Source organism: Oryzias latipes, chromosome 19 (assembly GCF_053564925.1).
Source record: "Oryzias latipes strain Hd-rR chromosome 19, Olatipes_Hd-rR_3.1".
NCBI classification, from domain to species: Eukaryota; Metazoa; Chordata; class Actinopteri; order Beloniformes; family Adrianichthyidae; genus Oryzias; species Oryzias latipes.
The window spans coordinates 238,279-258,404 of record NC_136255.1 but is presented as its reverse complement, the minus strand read 5'-3'; the positions used below and the strand labels follow the sequence as shown (position 1 = coordinate 258,404).

The following is a 20,126-nucleotide window of genomic DNA, read 5'->3' as shown; positions in this document are numbered from 1 at the left end:
ATACGTGTTTTATTCCTGCGGGACGGGAGACGATACGAAATCAAAGCATCTCTATTACTGTGCGGGACTAAATTCTATGAGTTTTGCGGGTGCGTGCGGAAGTGGACATACATATTGCGGGTGCGGGCGGGAGTGTAACGCATACGTTGCGGGAGCGGGCGGGATTGGTCAGAAATTCAGCGGGCGCGGGTGGGAGCGGGATGAAGAAAATAGTTCCGCTTAGGGCTCTACTGTAGATGTCTTTCAATAAATTAAATTCAATTCAGTTTTATTTATGTAGCCCTATTTTCAACAATAGTCGTCTCAATGGGCTTCATCCCGGCAATTTTATAGCAAACTGTGACAGAGCCCCTATAGATGCACCCACCTGCGCACATGCACACACACACACACACACAAACACAAAAGCATACCCACGCAGTTTTTCCACACATATTAACCTCTCACCGCATTTTCAGACGCTGTGTCGCGAGGCGGGCGCTCCTTGGGTGGGTTGTGTTGAGGTTGCACACTCAGTGCGCTTTACCGGGAGCCGTTAAGAACCGCGAGTTTCAAACGGAGGCGACGCCTGATCAGCTGTGTTAAGACGCGACCGGGAGCAGTGCGCGGAAAATGACGTCATCACACAAATGTGGGGACAAACAAATTATTCATGTAAATATATTATTTGTTATTGCTTGTAGCATTTTGGGATGGAGGGATTTATTCCTAAATGGTTTGGAATTATTCTGTGTTTATTTTATATTATTTAATTTGTAATTGGGTGGCAGAAATGGCCAGAATGACAAGAAAAGGACTAATCAGAGGAATATGGAGAATTCAGCCTAATGGGAGGGGCTTAGAGTATATAAGAGGGAGAGGTTAGTTGCCGCGGATGGGCAATGAAGGAAGACATGAATGTGCGCCTCTCCTGTGTAAAATAATTTCACTGAGGATTTTTGCACTTGGGGAATTGTGGAGAAAAATAAACCAGTTGCAATTGGAACACGACTGCCTGGATCTGTGAAACACCCATCCTCATCACATAAACTTAAAATCGTAGGGTTCATGAAGTCATACAATTCAATATTGATATAATCCATTGACTATGAAATTGAGCAAATTGGATTTGGGATAATAAATTTGCCTAATGGAATTTTTTATTTTTGAGTTTCGTCAAAAGTGACATATTTTGCAAAACTGCAATGGAAACACTTTTTAAATTCAATGAGTCACATGACCATCAATGCACAGATAGTCAGTTGGCATTCATTTTCTTAACCCACTGGGGCCGCTGGGTTGCTGAAAACTGGTTGGCCCCTGGACGGCTGGCTGAACAGCAGACAGAGAGCGACTGCGGAATGAGTAGGCAGCCTGCTCAGGCCGCCAGCACTTCGCCATAGCTGGAACAATCACACTCGCTGCGCCAGATCCTGGCATAGCGTCTATGCTAAGCTTGTTTGGTTGCTATGCTGGCAGCCGGGCAGCTGGCTAGCCAGCGGACAGAGAGCTGCTGCGGTATGGGCAGGCAGCCAGCTAGGGCTCCCTAAATCTTATCATATGTTTGTTCTTTACATTGCGACAATAAAAAAAAGGTCCTCTAGTTTGATTCTTGTTTTTATTTTTCCTCTATCGAATCAATGTGGGTCACGGAAGTAGACATGGAAGTAGTGACAGTGAAAGTTGGTTTTGCAAAATGAAATCCTGTAGGCTCCAATGCCAGACCCTCCCCAACCCCTGACTGTGCCTAGACATTCTGTCCATAAAGATCAGAGATCAGAACTGAACATGTTTTTTTTTAACTAACATGAGACAAATAAATTAATTAATTAATAGGCTGCACGGTGGCGCAGTGGTTAGCACTCTCGCATCAAGAAGGCCCCTGGTTCAAGTCCTGGCTGGGGGACATGAAAAACACAACATCAATGGAGAACCTTTCTGTGTGGAGTTTGCATGTTCTCCCCGTGTATGCTTGGGTTTTCTCCAGGACCTCCGGCTTCCTCCCACCGTCCAAAAACCTGCTTCATAGGTTAATTGGCAACTCTAAATTGCCCCTAGGTGTGAGGTGTGAGTGTGGGAGTGAATGGATGTGTGATTGTGGACATTCTACCCTGCGACAGACTGGCGACCTGTCCAGGGCATCCCCTGCCTTCGCCCACAAGTGGCCGGGATAGGCTCCAGCAGCCCCGTGACCCCAAAAGGGACTAAACAGAATAGAAAATGAATGTATGAGAAACATATTTAATACAGAGGGAACATAACTCCACAGCTTCCCAATATTACTTTACATATATTTAGTTTGTTCTCAAAAAGATAAGATTCTCCTGTTTCAATCACAGTTTGGATTTAAAAATCCCTTCTAGTTGACTGCCAGCTTTTTTCGACTATTCCTATATTCCTGGAGTTTAAGATGCTCCCTAAAGTCTGTACAAGCTGAAATGAATGGGTTTTGTTTATCCAGATTGGAGGGAGAGTGCCGTCCAAAAGCCCAGAAGGCGAGGTCAAATTGAGGCCATGGAGCGTCTGCTGCAGCAAGTCCGGGCTACGCACACACACTACTGCTGTGGAGGTGAGCATCTGTGCTGGAAAAACCCTATCCAATCTATCCACTGTGAAAAAGAACAAGATCTATCTTGATCTTAGCTACACATAACGTTAAAGATGGAGCTATCTTTAAGGATCAAAAACAACCTGAACATACTAGGAAACTGATGAGACTGAACAAAAAAAAACAAGGCAAGGCAAGGCAAGTTTATTTGTATAGCACAATTCGTACACAAAGTAATTCAAGGTGCTTCACAAAACAGAAAAGTGCATTAAAATCACAATACATCATAGAAATAATCAACATAAAATTTACTTTAAAAGAAAAGGAATAAAAAAAAAAAAAAAAAAAAAAAGATTTAAAAAGAAAGGAAGGAAAGAAAGGTGCAGATAGGACCTTTCAGTCATATACACGGCTAAACAGAAATGTTTTAAGTCTAGATTTGAACATGAACACAGAAGAGGCCTGTCTTACGCCTTCAGGGAGGCTGTTCCAGATTTTAGCTGCAGAATATTGAAACGCTGATTCCCCTTGTTTAGTTCTGACTCTGGGAATCAACAGGAGGCCGGTCCCTGAGGTCCTCAGAGTACGAGATGGTTCATATGGCACTAACATGTCAGAGATGTACTTTGGTGCTCGGCCATGGAGAGACTTGTACACAAGCAGAGCTGCTTTGAAGTCTATTCTTTGAGGTACAGGGAGCCAGTGCAAAGACCTGAGCACAGGACTAATGTGATCATACTTCGTGGTTTTGGTCAGGACTCGAGCAGCAGCATTCTGGATGTACTGAAGCTGTTTTACAGCTCGTTTGGACAGGCCGGTGAGCAGGCCGTTACAGTAGTCTAACCTACTGGAGACAAATGCATGGATAAGTATCTCCAGGTCTCGCTTTGAGATTATGTTTTTGATTTTGGCAATGTTTTTCAGGTGGTAAAATGCCGCTGATGTTACTGACTTGATATGGCTGTTAAAGTTCAGGTCAGAGTCCATGATTACCCCTAGATTTCTGACTTGATTTGAGGGTTTGAGAGACAGAGAATGAAGGTAGCTGCTGACAATTTCTCTTTGTTTCTGTGGGCCAAAAACAATAACTTCGGTCTTGTCTGAGTTTAGCTGGAGAAAGTTGTTCTGCATCCACGCGCTGATCTGTTGGAGGCAGTGGTTGAGAGAATCCACCGGCCCATATTCACCTGTTGTCAGTGACACATAGATCTGAGTATCATCTGCATAGTTGTGATAAGATATGTTATTACTGCGTATTAACTGCCCTAGTGGCAGCATGTAGAGGTTGAACAGAAGGGGTCCCAGGATCGATCCCTGGGGCACACCACAATTCAAGCCCATGTAGTCTGAGACACAACTCCCAATTTCAACAAAATATTTCCTGTCTTCTAGATAAGACTTGAGCCAACTTAGGGCAGATCCAGAGATGCCAACCCAGTCTTGGAGTCTGTGCAAAAGGATCCCATGATCAACAGTATCAAAGGCAGCGCTCAGGTCTAGCAGGATTAAGACAGAGACTTTTCCATCATCAGTGTTCAGGCGGATGTCATTGGTTACCTTGATAAGAGCAGTTTCTGTGCTATGATGGGGTCTAAAACCTGACTGGAAAACATCAAACGAATTGTTTAATAAGAGAAAGTCAGTGAGCTGTTGGTAGACAACTTTTTCAAGGACTTTTCCTAAAAATGGCAGATTAGAGATAGGTCTGTAATTATTCAGTACAGTGGGATCAAGACCGCTCTTTTTCAGGAGGGGTTTAATGACTGCAGTTTTTAAGGCCTCTGGAAATATTCCAGATTGAAGAGACATGTTAACTATTTGAGTAATTGATGGCAACACACTGTTCAAGACAGACTTTAGAAATCTAGTGGGTAACACATCAAGGCAGCATGTAGACGAGCTCAGACGGGTGATGGTCTCTTGGACAGTTTTGTCAGTGACAGGTATAAAGTGAGTCAGCTTAGAGTGAGTAGGTGGCCGTTCGATAGTTATATGTGTTGTGGAGTTGATGGCTTTTTTAATGCCCTGAACCTTGTCATTGAAAAATACAGCAAACTCATTACATTTAGGTGTACAAACCAATTCTATTGGTAGCTGGGTTGGAGGGTTAGTTAATCTGTTAACTGTTGTGAACAGGACACGAGAGTTGCTGCTGCAACTTCCAATTATTTCAGAGAAGTACCTTTCCCTTGTTCTGCATAAGATCTGGTTATAAGCGTACAACTCCGCCTTATATATTCCATAATGAACCTGGAGTTTTGACTTGCGCCACTTTCGCTCGGCTCTGCGGCACTGTTGTTTCTGTGCCCTGACTAGATCATCATTCCTCCAGGGAGCTTTCTGTCTATGTTTTCTCAATTGAACTTTCATAGGGGCAATGGCATCCAGAACATTCAAGATGCTAGAAGTAACAGAATTCAGCATTTCATCAACATTGGCACCAGAGACGTTTTCAGGGTTTATCATTTCTACAAACTGTGCCCTAGTGCTCTCATTTATTTGTCTCCTTTGGACAACTGCAGGGCCAGGCGTTGGTTTGGGAGCAACAGACAGGTCAAAGAATACACAGAAATGATCAGAGAGGGCGACATCAACCACACTGACATTGTAAATAGTAACCCCCCTTGTGATGAGCAGGTCCAGAGTGTGCCCTCTGCTGTGGGTGGGGCAACTCACATGCTGAATTAGACCAAAGGTTTCAAGGACAGCATTGAGCTCTTTTGCATTTCTGTCATTGACATTATCAACATGAACATTAAAATCACCTGTAATGACTAGACCATCAAAGTCTGTGCACACAACTGAGAGCATTTCAGTGAAATCATCAATAAAACTTTGGCTGTGCTGAGGAGGTTTGTACATAACTATGCAGAGTAAGGGAGGAGTTTGTTTTAACTCAATCTTAAAGGACACATACTCAAATGATGAAAACACACCAAATGATAGTCTGCGGGTAGCAATATTATCTCTAAACAGTGCAGAAACGCCTCCACCCTTTTTATTTTCTCGTATTTCCGATTCATGTTTGTAGTTGGGGGGAGTTGATTCGACTAGAACTATGTTTCCTGTGTTTTTGTCAAGCCATGTTTCAGTTAAAAACATAAAATCAAGATTAAAAGAAGAGATAAGATTATTGATTAAAAATGATTTGTTGCATAAAGATCTGACATTGAGTGCAGCAAGTTTGAGATTAGTTTAGGGACTGGTCAAAACCTTCTTGCAAGGGATGTGAACTAGATTTCTTTGATTGGACAGTCTAACTGCCCTTTTTTGCATTCTACGTGGTGCAACTACAGGTATAGCACCAGAAGGAAGCTGTTCATCACAGGGCCCCAGTTTGACATAACCTTTCCTAGGACACTGGGGGCCCGTTTCATCCTAGCTCTCGGGGATAGCACGTCTAGAGGCGCGCAGGAGAGGTTGGGTTGAGGGTAGTTTGGGTGATGGACCGGGAGGAGTGGGAGCTGGACGGGATTTGGGTGAACGACGGAGGGGGCGTGTTGGAGGGGGTTTGGATGAAGGCCGTGTTGGAGGGACTTTGGGTGAAGGATGAGGAGGGGGCGCTGGAGGGGTAGGAGAGCTCCTGTGTGGTGTGAGGCTCACAGGTGTTAGGGGAGCCATCTTAATTCCTGACTTGATGAGGCTATCAAAATGGCTAGGTAGGGCCATGGGCGAAAGTGGGGGGGACGAAAAGGAAAGTGAGTCTTCACTGGGAGTAGACGTAGCAGGGGGCGCCCACAGCTGGTCAGATGGTGGAATTTCTGGGGCCAAATCTGGTGGTTGTTGTTGTGGTTCTGCAGCTGGGTCCTTAGCTGGCGGTAGTTGTTGTGGTGCTGGTGCAGGTGAGTCCTTAGATGGAGGTGGTTGCTGTAATGCTGGTGGAGCTGAGTCCTTAGGTGGAGGTGGTTGTGGTGCTGGTGCTGCCGGATCCAAGTCATTGACCGGTGTTGGTGGAGGTAGTTGTTGTTGCCGTTGTGCTGTGGTTCCTGGGACACTGGCTCGGTCCTTCCTTACTGCCTTTTCAGGGCCTTGGCCTCTATGCCCCAGAGCGTGGAGGAGGTTCTTCACTAACTCTCTTGCTCCTGATTTACTAAGATATCACATAAAGAGCGCAAAATTGAAAGCACAACAATAGATGGTTCACATGGTTCAGTGAGTGTGGCATTGTGATGGACAAAGCAGACCATTATGAAACTTGCAAAGCTAATGTTACATTCAAACCAAAAGCGATCCACGTGTCAAATTTGCGTCTTTCTGCTTTCTTTTGACTTGTGTCGAAATTCACTGCTCAACGCCTGTCCAAGAAAGTGTTCAAAGCTTTGTCAGCTTCTTTATCGTATCTTCTCCTTCACAGACACCTCCAAGATGCAAAATCAAAGCAGGAAGCAGTCGGTCTCCAGGAGCCTCAAACACCTTTTCAACTCCTCTAACAAATTTGTGAAGACACTGAAAAGGTTTGTCCTTCCTAGCCATCACAAGGCAGTAAAGTAGCCCAACTATTCAGTATCTAAACTCTTAAGGCCTTAAGTGTAAATGTAATTTTTGAAGCATAGAATGCACAACATTAACTACTGGTTCAGATTATATCAGTGCAACCTCGGAACCAAAAGAATAACTAAGTGAAATCAAAGCAGATGCTGTTTTCTTAAAGCCCCCAAAATATCGGAGTCAGACGTTGACCTTTGGTCTCAAGATCATTTTAGATCCTTGTGTCATCCCTCTGTTGGAGATTTGCTGTTGAGCTTGAATCATGGTTCTATTCCAACCCAGTTTAAACCAGAAGTGAACACAGATGGACTTGCTGTGGTCTGATCATGGAGGTGCTTATTCTCTTTTGGGTGTGGATCATATTGTTTGTTCTCAACCTCATTGCGTGACAGATTTTAGGCTGTCTGGTTCTCATCTTCGTGCACAGTGGTCAGCACGCTGGCGTCACAGCAAGAAAGTCCTGATTCTCCCGGAGACGTAATAAAAAGACAACAGCTTCTGAATGATATTGACCAAGTTCTTACTCATGCCGTTCACGCCTCATTTTAAATCGGTTAAAGACCGGATGACTTGTTTGACATGACTGTATAACGTTTGATTTGTCGGGGCTTTTCAGTCAATTTTTGGACTGTGCTATTCTGTATGCAGAGGGATCTACCTAGCGGCTGTGTTTTACCATAAGGACAGTTTACTGGTGACGGCTGAGGACCAGATACCCATAGTGGAGGTGGATGACTCCTACAGCAGCTCTCTCATGCAGGACTTTCTTTGGTTCACAAAGGTTTGTCTGTTGGTCCTCACATCATCTTGTTTTCTGCTGCAGCAAGTTCCAACACATTTGAGTTGTGTGTCTTCAGCTGTCCTGCATGTGGGAGGACGTGCGATGGCTCAGACAGAGCATGTCCGTGTCCATGTCTTCTTCATCCACACTGCAGGCCCGACATAAGATGCTCAGTGCCGCCAGCCAGATGCAGGTCAGTACACTTGAAATTTCAAATAGAATGGCTGCAGACTCACTGAAAACTAGTTCAGACAGTGTTTCCTTCTGGAACTCTGTCATGCAGTTTTTCAGTACTACCTTGTTCAAACACGCCTGTTTTTGAGGGATGGCGTTATCAGACTTCGGCCTAATGATGAGCTGAATCAGGTGTGCTCAAGCAGGGAAACATGGAAAACATGCAGCACAGTGTTCCCCAAGGACCACGGTTGGGAAACACTGAGTAAAAAAATGAAAAAGATTGGTATTTTTAATGTTTACTCTGAGTCTGTTCTCTTATACGTCTTCATTTTCTCTAGAATCTCCTGGGAACTCATAACCTGGGTCGAGTCCACTTCGAGACCATCAAGGATCGCCATGGAAACGTGCTGCTGGTGACAATCCGTGACACAGATTCGCAGCACTCACTCCTCAGCGGGAAGTGGATGCAGGTAACCAAACTGCAAAGCCAAAAGAAGTCTTTGTCTACACCGGAGGAACCATACGCACTCGACATCCTCATCATCACCATGCAGGTGAGAAATATATTCTCAACCTGGTTCTGACGATTCCGGCTGTTTGTGCTTAAAGTGATTGGTCTAGTGGTGAATGGTGTATACTTGCATAGTTCCTTTCTACCTTCCTTGAAGCACCAAAGTCCATTGCAGTTACAGTCCCCAACCAACCATTCACACACTAAAACGTTTCATGGGTTTTTTCTGTGGCTCCGAATTCCTCTGTAGGAGTGTAAGTATGTGTGTGTCTCACATATGGAAGTATGAGACTGTGGTTGACAGTAGTTGGACAGACTCCAGCTGCCATTTTAATACAGATGATGAATTTTTTTTCAGGCTTTGGTCTGAATTTTGTAATGTTCTGGCTTTGCAGGATATTTTGGCATACCACCGGCGCAGCTGCCACCGCCTGACAACCGGCCTCTATCTTGGCTACTTGAAGCTCAGCAGCTCTGTGGACCAGATCAAAGTCCTGGTGTCCCAGCGTACCCCAAACATGCTGTGCCACACCCGCATTCGAGAAAACGGCAATGTGTCCAGGTCGGAGCTTGCAGAAGTTTTTCTTTCCTTTTGTCTTTCTAGACCTACATGGAAGAGGAAAAACCATGTCATGCTTGCATATTTCAGGTCACAGTAGTAGTTTTGGTACCAGTAGAGGAGATCATATTGATACATGCTTTTTTCTGCATGTTCACCCTGCACACTTTGAAGCACTTTATATGCTTGTAAAGAACAGATCACACCATCAGATCTGTCCAGTTTCTGTGTCCTCCTGTTTGTCTTCTGATGTCCCTTGCTTTTTTAAAGTAGAATAAGGATTTAGAGGGGGCACTAATCTGTTTGTTAATTTGATTCCTTATCCACATCAAAAATCAAAGGATTACTTTGATTCCATGTGGGAATTATACCTTACCAATGAACTGGCGATTCACCTATTTCAGTTCTGTCTGTGTTCCTTCAGGGAGGAGTGGGAATGGATCCAGATGTTGGCAGCTGCAGGAAGGAAAGGCTGCAGTGAGGGTGACAGCAAGGGGGAAAAGCCACAGGCCGAAAGCCACACCCCTATATTGTACTACGAACTGCAGACCGCTCTAAAGTCCCTTATGAAGCACCTTAACCTACCTCTGCACCAGGTAATGTTAAGCGTTAAGGACTCTGAGTGTGCCAGTGTAAACAAACCATTTTATAAACCCTTGGCTTATCAGGGTGATAAAGCAGTTTCAATGTTCCAGGAGTAATTACACTCAATCCCTTTAAAGACCTGGTTATAAATGTCATTAAAAGTATGTCGAATTAAACAATTTGATATTTGCCTACAAAATAAAACCCACCAAACTGAAGAATTGTTTATGCTTTGTGATTTTACTGAATGTGACATGTAGAAAAACAAATAATCCTGTGGGGGTTTTTCTGTGTGCGTTTGTGCATCTATGTGTGCACATGCATGTGTGCGTGCAGGCCTATCACTTCCGTCTCTACAGCCAGGAGGTAGTGGAGCTCGGTCACGGTGTCTCCTTCTTGCTACTGCTCCCACCAGCTGACGATGTTTGCTCCGCCCCGGGACAGTCCAACCCATACACCTTCCTGTCAGGGTTCCTCCAACTCCCCCTGCAGATGTTTGAGCTCAGTAAGAACCGCCAAGCAGACACTTTTCAGACAAGGCCTGTATTTATTTGAACATCGAGATGTTTAAAGACCCGCTCAGATGAAAATTGTGTGTTTAACATGTTGTTGTGACACTTTCTCTTGATAGAGGTCATAGCCAAAGAAAATTAAGCTCAAAACTGCATTTCTGAGTATTGTTGTGAATCAGGAGGAGATGAAAAATGCCGTAAAAACAACACCATCACAACTAGAAGACCACTGAAAATGCTTTGAAAACAGATCAAAAGATAATCAGATTGGATCTTTAATTTTGGAAAGATACGTCTTTTTCTCTTAAAATCCAATTTCTGGTAATATGTTGTCGAAGAGTCTCGTGGATGTTCTCCCAGAGAGGCACATGTACACTGAGTTTTTACGGCAGAAAGGGTCTTTCAGCTCTTTCTTTCTCCCATCAGTTCATTTCTGCACCTACAAAGAGAGATTCATCAGTCTGTACTGCCGCCTGTCCTCCGTCCTCGACCTGGACTCACTCATTACCCAGCAAGCGCTTCGAGAGGCCATTACTGACAGCGAGGTGACGACTGCCAAGAATCATCACCAGCTTATCCTAGATTACATCCAGGTATAAACCCTAATATAGTCTGTCATCGTTAAACAGACAGGGCTTTCCTAAAAAGCTTTAGTTAGAGCAGGGGTCGGCAACCTTTTTTACTCAAAGAGCCATTTGGGACCGCCCCTAATGAAAAAGAAAGCACCCGGAGCCACAACCCGTTTTGACATCATTATATATATTATGCATGTATATATTATTCAAAGGTGCACATTATGTCGATCGCGATCGACCGGTCGATCTTTATTTTTATTTTTTTTTTTTTTACTTGTCCTGTCCAACAGCTGGGCAGACAGATGAGAGCTGAGGGCCTCTTGTGTTGGGCATATTTTACTTTAACAAGAGGGGTTATTAATCTTCAGACAAACCAAAGGTATGACTGAATAAACCCCTTTTGTAATTGAGGCCAAACTTTATTAATTTCAACCATGTTTGAAAATCTTGGGTGTTGGACCGGACGGAAAAGGAAAGAAGGGAAGAAAAGGGAGGGATTTTAGAGAGAGGGGGGGGTAGGAGGGTGATAATAGGAGGGGAGGGGGGATAAGACCATGAAGCAGCATAAAGCAACAAGTTTACTGGTTGTTTATCGTTACGGTAAGGTTCAAATGTAGTACAAAAAGGGCGGGGCCTGTCCACACACACACTCAAATGTTATCAACACACCTGTTAGCTTGAAAAATGTCCACATGTCGACATGTACACAAAACAGATAGTGTTCACACGCATACTTATGCCTTTAAACCAACTAGTGTGAAATATTTCAGTCATTAAACCATGCAAACTGTTGCTGCAAAGGTGAGCTAACACCTGTGCTCAGGTGAGTGTTTATGTTCTTCTAAAATGGATGGTGGAACATGAAAAGAAGGAGGGAGAGTGCCCAGCCATCCCCACCCCAAGACCCCCGCCGCAGCAGCAGCGGCAGCCGGAATCCCCCCAACGCCACACAGGAACAGGCAGGGAACAACCGCCCCCTGGGCGACCAAGACGGCCACCCAGGCCAGGGCCAGCAGGACTGCCGCGAGGCCCCCAGAGCCAGAAAGCAGGGAGGCACGGAGGGAAAGAGAGCGCCGCCCCAGCCCAACCAGGAGAGCAGCCCCCCCACCGCGCCGGGAGAGCCCAACGCAGGGCCCCACCGGAGAAGGACGCCCACAGCCCCAGACAAGCACCCCATCACCACCCAGGAGTTCCGGGCATCCCCCCGCCTCAACCCCAGGTACGAGCCAGGACCCCCCAAGGGAGACCCGCTCCGCACTCCAGGCAGCCACCCACCCGGCCCACGGTTGGTCCAGGGAGGAGCAGGGCAGGGGCCCGCCACCCCCGCCCAGGAGGGGGGAACCCCGGGGAAAAAAGGGGGCCCACAAGGGGTGTTGTAAATATGGCCCGATCAGGCTCGGCCACAGTTGGAAATTTGGCGGGGCCCAGCGCTTAGGGGCAAGGACCAGGACCCACCCCCCAGGGACACGAACACCCCCGGCTCAGGTGTAATGTAAACTTCCCCACTGCGTGGAGAGAGAACCGCCGGGCCCAGGAAGCCGGCACCCAGGGGACACGGCCGCCGTTGCCAAGGGGCCCGCACCCCCCACCAGGGAAGGGGTAGGGGACAAATGGTCCTAGGTCCCACCTTCCTTGCAAAATGTGTGTGCGTGTATGTGTGTTTGAGAGGGTGTGTGTGTGTGTTTATGTTGGAATGTATATATTGAGGGGGGAGGGGTGTGTGTACTAAGGAGGGTGCAGTTAAAATTGGCGGGAAGGGCACTAAGGGGCATCTCCTGATTACTCACAGTGATGTCCCCTCACCCTCCCCACCAAGGGGCCCTGAATGTCTAAGGTGCAAATAAAACCGAAAGAGGGGGGGCCCACTCCATACGGCAACCATAGGAGGGGGGCCACTGCCAAGTAGCCCCCCCCCCCCAGGCGCATCGCAGGCTAAACCCCCCACCCCCTCAACCTAATATGAGGTTATATGAGGAAGGGGGTGAGTTGGGGACAGCTGGTAGACTGTCCCCCGGTGGTCAAACAGCTGTCCCCCAGCCCCCCCCCGCAAAGGGGCCAGGCCCACCCAGCCCAGGGGCCCCACCCCCAGAGGCGCCGACACCCCAGGCCCGGCACCACCCACCCCACACAGAAAGAGAGGAGCCAGAAAGCGTCACCCCCCAAACGCTGGCCCTAGAAGAGCTCTGGTCAGGCCTCGACGGGACCGAGGCAGCCAACCGGCCGGGGCAACCGCCGATTGCCTCAGCGGAGACCCCGACCCGTCAACCCCCCCGCCCCGTACCAATAGTGGGCCCCCCCTCCCGCCCAGAGGACAGGGCCGACAAGCCCCCCACCCCACCCCAGACCCCGCAGCCGAAGCGGATGACACCCAGAGCGACCGGGGGCCCCGGGTGTCACGGTTTCTGTTTCTTTGCCCTTGTGGTTTGTTTCCTTTTTGTTCTGGCATGTTTTGAGTTACTTCGTGTTTTATTTTGTAGTGTTTCCTGGTTTGTTGTAGTTTTGAGTTTTACTTTTGTCTCCATCCTTCCGCGTCATGGTGTTCTCCCCACGTTCTTTCGTGTGTGGGTCCCCCCTCTCACGGGGGCCGTCCGTCTCCCCGCGTCTGCCCCTCTTTTCGGCTAACAGCTGTCCCGGCTCCCGGCGCATCTCCGGAGCCGCGGTCCTCGCGTATTCCAGCGCGTGTCTGAGGAGAAGCGTCCTGGAGCATTTCGGTTGTCAGTGGCGATCGATCGGGGGGTGTATCGGTCTTATCGAGTGTCGTGATCGCGGGATGGTTGGTGAGCGGCGTTGTTGCTATCTCTCACGCTTCTGTGCAGTGTTTTCTTCCGGATTCTCTTCTTGCTCGGCGGTCATGGGTGATGTCACCCCCCTAAGGACCATGGGACTTGTAGTTCTTGTTAAAGGCACGGTGCGTTTCTTCGGAACCTGGTCCGGTTTCTGCTTTGTGGGCCGTCATTCAGTGCTGACTTTGTCGTGGTGGCTTTGTTTTACTTCTTTTCTGTTGAAGCTGTGTGCATTTGCTGGTTTCACCTGCATTTGGATTGGTCAGTGTATGATCTCCTCTCTTCTGTGTAAGCGTAGGAAATGTGAGGAGCGTTCCCCTGGCCTTCAGGGAAATAAATTCCTTCCCGTTGTGTATGTGTCTGTTGTACGTGGCCCTGTTTTTCTCTGACTCACTGATGTTTTGTTGTTTCTCTGGTTTTAGGGATTTGGGTTGATTTGTGGGGGGGTTTGTGATGGGCTCTTCCCTGAGCCCTATTTTTTCCGTTTTGATTCGGTCCTAAGGTGGCCACTCAGGCATTTTCAGGTGTGACGTGGTTGTGTCGTCTGTCTTCCTCGGTTCCTCCATTTTATTTATTCATGTATTGTTATTTGTTTTTTGCATCAGCGGCTTTTCCCTTGTGATCCTTCTGGTTTTTTGTTTTGCGCTCAGCTGGCTTTGCCATCCCTGTAATCTTTTCCACCGGACGCTGTACATGGCTGGGGGAGGCTGATTCTGCTGATGCTCCTGCTGTTCTCCCTCTCCATTCCTCCCGGCGGCGTCTTCTGGCTTAAATGGGGTTTGACGTGTTATGTGTTGGTGTTCCTTCGGCTGTCGTCTCTGTCATGTTTAACTTCGATTGTCAGAAACCCTGTGCTGGATTTAGTGTAATTCTATTGGGCCCCCTTTGTTTTGCAGTTTTCTCTTTTTCAATGTTTCTCTGTTCTGTTTTCCTCGTCGCCTGGCTTTTGCAACTCTGTGGTCGCAACTCGTTTTGGATCTCGGTTTCCGATTTATTTAGTTTTCTGGATATGTCTAATGTGTAAATCTGTGTAATTCTTTATTGTTTTGACTACGATAATCGAACTTAATCAAATCAAATTTAAGGAAGGCATTTGGTTCTCTGCCTGTCGGATTTATTTTTACACGGATCTCTGGTTTATGATGCATACTTCTCTGCCTCCATGTAGTCTCTTGCGTTTGTGCGGCACGTAATCTTTCCCATCTTTGGAGGTACGATATGAATCGGTCGCTGTTGGGCCACCTGTGTTTTGCTGTGTGCATCCTCCCCCACTGCCGTCTGTTCATCTTGTTTCTCGTTCTGGGTTGTTCCTTCCCGGGCCCCCGTGTTCCCTTGTTCTGGATTTCTGTTTTGCTTTTCTGGTCTCTAATTCTCTGCGCTTAGCGTGGTTTTATTATTGGGATGTTGTTTCAGGTCATCAGTCTCCCTCCACTTGTTTTGTGGCTCCACCCTCCTTTGGGGGAGAGGAAAATGTATGAGGACTTGTTTATGAATGTCCGGCCGCCAGAAAATGTTTGGTCGTTAATCCAAACATTCAGCTCTACTGGTCCATCAACGGCTCATGTGGTTCTGAGAGAATTCATCCGTGGAGATTATTACAACGCTTATTTCAAGAGTGCGATAATAGTAATGTGCCATCATTTAACATGGTTTAGTTTTAAATAACTTGTATTATGAGCTAAATTCCTGGCTGTAGAAATTATCACTGATGCTCTTTAGCTTCAGCATCAAGAGTAAAACTTTGGGTCGCAAACCAATCCTCAGTCTGCCCTGCTTCAAGCATATGACGCTCGACTAAGAGTATCTCCTTTTGAGACTTATTGTCATCCGCCTCTCAATGCATGAGGTTCAGCCATTTTATCAGACCCTACGATCTCTCTTCAAATCTCAAAATTTTCTTCATTATGGTTTCCAGGCACCCCTTTGGCAATTAACTTTAAGTTATACGTGCTTTTGTTGTCCATCTATTGTGAACCGATGACGTCAAGTTGTAACCTCAAATCTAGCCGAGCCGCTGTCCATGCTACGTGGGATGGCGACCTTCCTCATCTACGTAAGCTCCTTGGACCTTGGTTATCCTTTTATTCGCCTGCTCCTCTGTGGCCTTCCTAAGGTGCGTCCCTCCAGGAATGGCTAAATGTTACTTCTCTCTTACTATTGGTGCATATATAAAATATATTTTGGTGATATATTACGTGCAGATTCTGTATTGACTGTCTTTCTTGTTGGGATCTATGCTAATGGTTTTCTATGGTACTATGAATACAGAACCTTCTCTTTAAACTCACTACTTGATATCTCCTTCTCAGAGTTGTTCTTAAAAGGAATTCATTCCCTTTCATCATAAGCTTTCTAAACTAATCAGGTCTAAATTATTTATGTATTCATTGCCAAGACTAATACTGCTTTGTCTATCTATGCATCGCTTCCTGAGCCTGCGGCCCACTCTCCCCGGTCAGCAATCCAGTTTCTGGAGGATGATGTCAAACCCTTGACAAAGTCGGATGGTTTCCAAGTTCCAAAGTCTCTGCTCGTCCTGCTGCTCCCCTGCAGATTGATGCCCCTTCACCTGATCTGGACATGCAACGACTACTGCATTCCACGCACCTACTCTGCCCTGAAGTGGTGGGGTGGTAAACCTCTTCCGAATTTCAATGACTTATCTTACTTGAATCAACTGATATGTTAGTATAGGAATGGCATACAAAATTTCAGATTAAATTTTATGAAAATTATTTGCCAGGTGGAAGCCTCAAAATTAGGATGTTCTTAAGCTGTGTTACGATATGTGTGTAGTCCGAAATTCTAGGTTACTTGGGCTCGTATCTTATGAGCCGGATGGAAGCATTAAAAAAAAATTATAGCGTTAGATCATTCATAGTTCTCAAATGGAAGCTTTTAATTATGGACATCACTTATGCTTTATTATATTATTCCAGTGGAAGCTTCAAACTTGTATGTTAAGTTGTGCCGTCTACTTGCCGCTACTCGGAATGGAGTGGCCCGACTGTCTATGGTGCCGGGACACATAACAGATCCACCAGATAGTGTGTTCCCTTCTTGGCGTCGTGCTGGAACGGGAGCGGCCCAATGGTCAATGGGGCCGGGTCACACATAGCAGACTCAATAAATAGTATGTTCCCTTCTTGGCATTCTGCTGGAACGGGAGCGGCCCAATGGTCAATGGGGCCGGGTCACACATAGCAGACTCAATAAATAGTATGTTCCCTTCTTGGCATTCTGCTCGAACGGGAGCAGCCCAATGGTCTATGGTACCGGGTCACACATAGCAGACTCAATAAATAGTATGTTCCCTTCGTGGCGCTGTACTCGAATGGGAGCGGCCCAACGGTCAAAGGTGCCGGGTCACACATAGCAGTCATACCTGTAAGTCTGAATATGGAATGCCTCTGAAACACACTTCATCTGATTACATACTGATATACAATTAATTTCTTTCCAACCTTGATTAAATTGGTGTTGGGGGTAGTTATTACCCAAAAGTTTTTGGAAATTTCTCTCTCTTGGAATTGCATGGAGTTTTATGCCAAACCAAAGGAAAGTGAAATGCAAAGTTAAAGGAAAGTGAAATGCTTACTTGGAGGAATATGAAATGCTTACTTGGAGGAATGCGAAATGCTTACTTGGAGGAATGCGAAATGCTTACTCAGAGGAAAGTGAATGCTAACTAAGGAAAGTGAATGTCAAAGAATGTGAAAGCAACAAGTATGTGGAAGCAAACTAAAGATGTGAAAATAAATATTATTACTACTGCATGAGTTGTCTGACTGAAGTGAGCGACCTTGGGAGCATTTCGGTAAGACAACTCAGGCAGGCTTTACTTAGGCCACTCCCCTAGGGCGGGGCAGTTAATCATCTCACTTGTGCAGCATCCTATTTAAGTCCAGGTGTGTAAGTTGTTCATCCTTCTTTACTGCAGCACTGCGTTCTTTGCCCCACCCTCCTCCCCGGTTTCCACCTGTGAGCTCCGTTAGGGGTAGTTATTACCCAAAAGTTTATGGAAATTTCTCTCTCTTGGAATTGCACTGAGTTTTATGCCAAACCAAAGGAAAGTGAAATGCAAAGTTAAAGGAAAGTGAAATGCTTACTTGGAGGAATATGAAATGCTTACTTGGAGGAAAGTGAATGCTAACTAAGGAAAGTGAATGTCAAAGAATGTGAAAGCAACAAGTATGTGGAAGCAAACTAAAGATGTGAAAATAAATATTATTACTACTGCATGAGTTGTCTGACTGAAGTGGTTTTTGGTTGGTTTAGTTTTGTTATTAAAGTTCCTGTTCCCCTGCAACCTCCTGCCTCCTCTCCTCTCTGCGCCTGGGTACTCCCTCATCCTCTCCCCGTAACACCGGGAGGGTTGTCCCATCCCGTGCCAGAGCCCTAACCCCCCCCCCCAGCACAGGCAAAGGGACCACCTCCCCAAGCCAATGACCGAACGACCGGTCGATCTTCAATGACATGAGTGTAGATCGCGGGCCAGAAAAGATTTAAAAAAGTACTTCTTTAAAATCCACCAAAGTCCTCACTGAGAAGTACGGGCCTTGATTGACATGTAGATTGGCCAATCGGACATCGTCTGAAGCATACGTCGCTGCAAATGCACATTATGTTCTTTAAAGGATGATACCGCAGCCGCGTGTGGGTGGAGCTACCAGTTCTGGTCTGAACGCTGCATGGAGCGATGTGTTTATCAATGCATGGTAGACACTGAGAATGTGGAGAGATCAGGTTTATTATTTTGAAGAGTTCTACTTGATAATCATGTTTCCATGTTTGAGTTCATAAAATCATCCCAGAGAAAGTCTCTGCTTCAACTCCCGCAGGGAAAGCTGCCTCTCAATCTGACGCCTGTGTTTGCATCTCTGACAGAGTTTAAAGCCAAAGCCCCTCCCCCGCCTCTTTACCTGCTTTTCCTCTCTACCTGTTCACCTGTTCACATCCTCTGCTGCTGAGATTTGTTTCCCCCGCGCTCCTCAGTGTGTCCTAGACAGAGAGCGCAAAATACAGTCATCATAGATTGACGCGATAGTCGGGGCGCTCCAGCGCAGCACACGGATGAAAGAGCCGGACGCAGGTTATGGCGGGGATAGAGCGGGTTAAGCAAATGAATGAAAGAAGGCGGCCCGCTGAAGAAATATTCAATATTGTACACATTTTATTATTGGTCAGAACTATCTTTTATTTAGAAAAATCTTTTATCTTATCAGTCCAGTACGGAAAAAAAAAACATCAACAAAAGCTGTTTTGGGCGGTTTTTGGCTGGGTCTGGCGGTTTTCAGATGACTTTTCGGCTGGAAAACTGTGACTCTATCTGGCAACGCTGGCGCGAACTCTCAGTCTGTCATCAGCGAGTTGGTCTCTGCCCCACGGCACGTCAAGTTCCCGGCAGACGATCGGAGTGTTTATTGAAGCCGCCCCGCGTGTGTCCTCCTGCTATCAGCTCTGCAGGTCTCGCCCGATAAATATGAGCTCATTACGAAGCTGTCTTTTTACGTGGCTCGCACTTCGTACAGAGCCATCAGCGCCTTTGAAATGCCATTAAAAATGAACAAACTAAAATAAAATTTAATTATTATAAAATACTCATTATTTTCCAAAGTCACAGGGAGCCACAACAGATGGTTGAAAGAGCCACATGTGGCTCCGGAGCCATGGGTTGCCGACCCCTGAGTTAGAGTCTTCAAATTTTTCCTTTCTCGGACCGAAGGAGCGTGTAAGGGCAGGGATGCCAGTTTAGCTTAGTCACTTTGTTAGTTCATTTTAGTACTTTCCTATTGAACTCTATGTATTCATGATCCTTTTGAGTTTATGTTTCACTTTTTCAATAACCAAAACGAAGCCCATCGAGACGACTGTTGTTGTGAATTTGGGCTATACAAAAAAAATTGAATTGAATTGAATATATATATACATGTGTTGTTACATACTTAGTTGCTTACAAACCACGATTAGGACAATATAAATTGTTTTTGCTACTCCTCTAAACTTCTACTCAACTTATTTTATTTTTTTTATTTAAAATTATTTTTTTGCTGAAACAGGGATGTTGGCCTTGTATGGGCTGATAGAAGGTGATCCAAAAGCAGGCAGGTGTGTTCCAAAATCAACCCATTTTCAGAAACATAGATGTTAGTAGACGTCATTCCAAGTCAAACCTACAACATTTGAGGTTGCAGGCGATTGAGGGCCCTTGCTGCACCACAGGGTGTGCACATGATATGCAAGTGCCCCTAGCCCTTATCCACCTGTACGGGCAGTTGTGACTAAGGTGTAAACAGTCAATGGTTGGTCCTTGTGCTATTGCCCCCTGCTGTCTTGTCAATGTTTCTGCCCTGATATATCTTTGGCCTGTTTGCGTCTGCAGCAGCTGGATGAGATGCGACGTGACCTCAGATGGCTCACAGATGCTCTTCAGTATGCTCGCTACAAGCAGCCCTGTGGCGGTTTACCCATCATGTGCTTGATGGATGCCAAAAGTCCAGACAGTGACTCCCATCACCAGAGCACCGACTCCCCCTCCTCCACAATGAACTTCTTGCCCACACCTTCCCCTTCTCCATCACCAGAACACCACCGGAGAAAAGCCATTAGTGGTAAGTGAAACTCCAGA

At 46.1% G+C, this 20,126-nt stretch overlaps 1 protein-coding gene across 5 annotated transcripts in view; it reads left to right on the top strand.

Annotated features, from left to right (window-relative positions):
- ankfn1a (ankyrin repeat and fibronectin type III domain containing 1a) overlaps nt 1–20,126 on the top strand; it is a 100,435-nt gene that overhangs the window by 77,094 nt on the left and 3,215 nt on the right. For all 5 annotated transcript variants that reach the window (XM_078937675.1, XM_023949534.2, XM_023949535.2 and 2 more), the window contains 10 exons: nt 2,441–2,548; nt 6,882–6,981; nt 7,664–7,796; nt 7,873–7,989; nt 8,312–8,527; nt 8,880–9,046; nt 9,468–9,639; nt 9,965–10,133; nt 10,567–10,733; nt 19,881–20,109. In XM_078937675.1, coding sequence (XP_078793801.1) covers nt 2,441–2,548; nt 6,882–6,981; nt 7,664–7,796; nt 7,873–7,989; nt 8,312–8,527; nt 8,880–9,046; nt 9,468–9,639; nt 9,965–10,133; nt 10,567–10,733; nt 19,881–20,109 — 1,578 coding nt within the window. The remainder of the gene's footprint in view (nt 1–2,440; nt 2,549–6,881; nt 6,982–7,663; nt 7,797–7,872; nt 7,990–8,311; nt 8,528–8,879; nt 9,047–9,467; nt 9,640–9,964; nt 10,134–10,566; nt 10,734–19,880; nt 20,110–20,126) is intronic.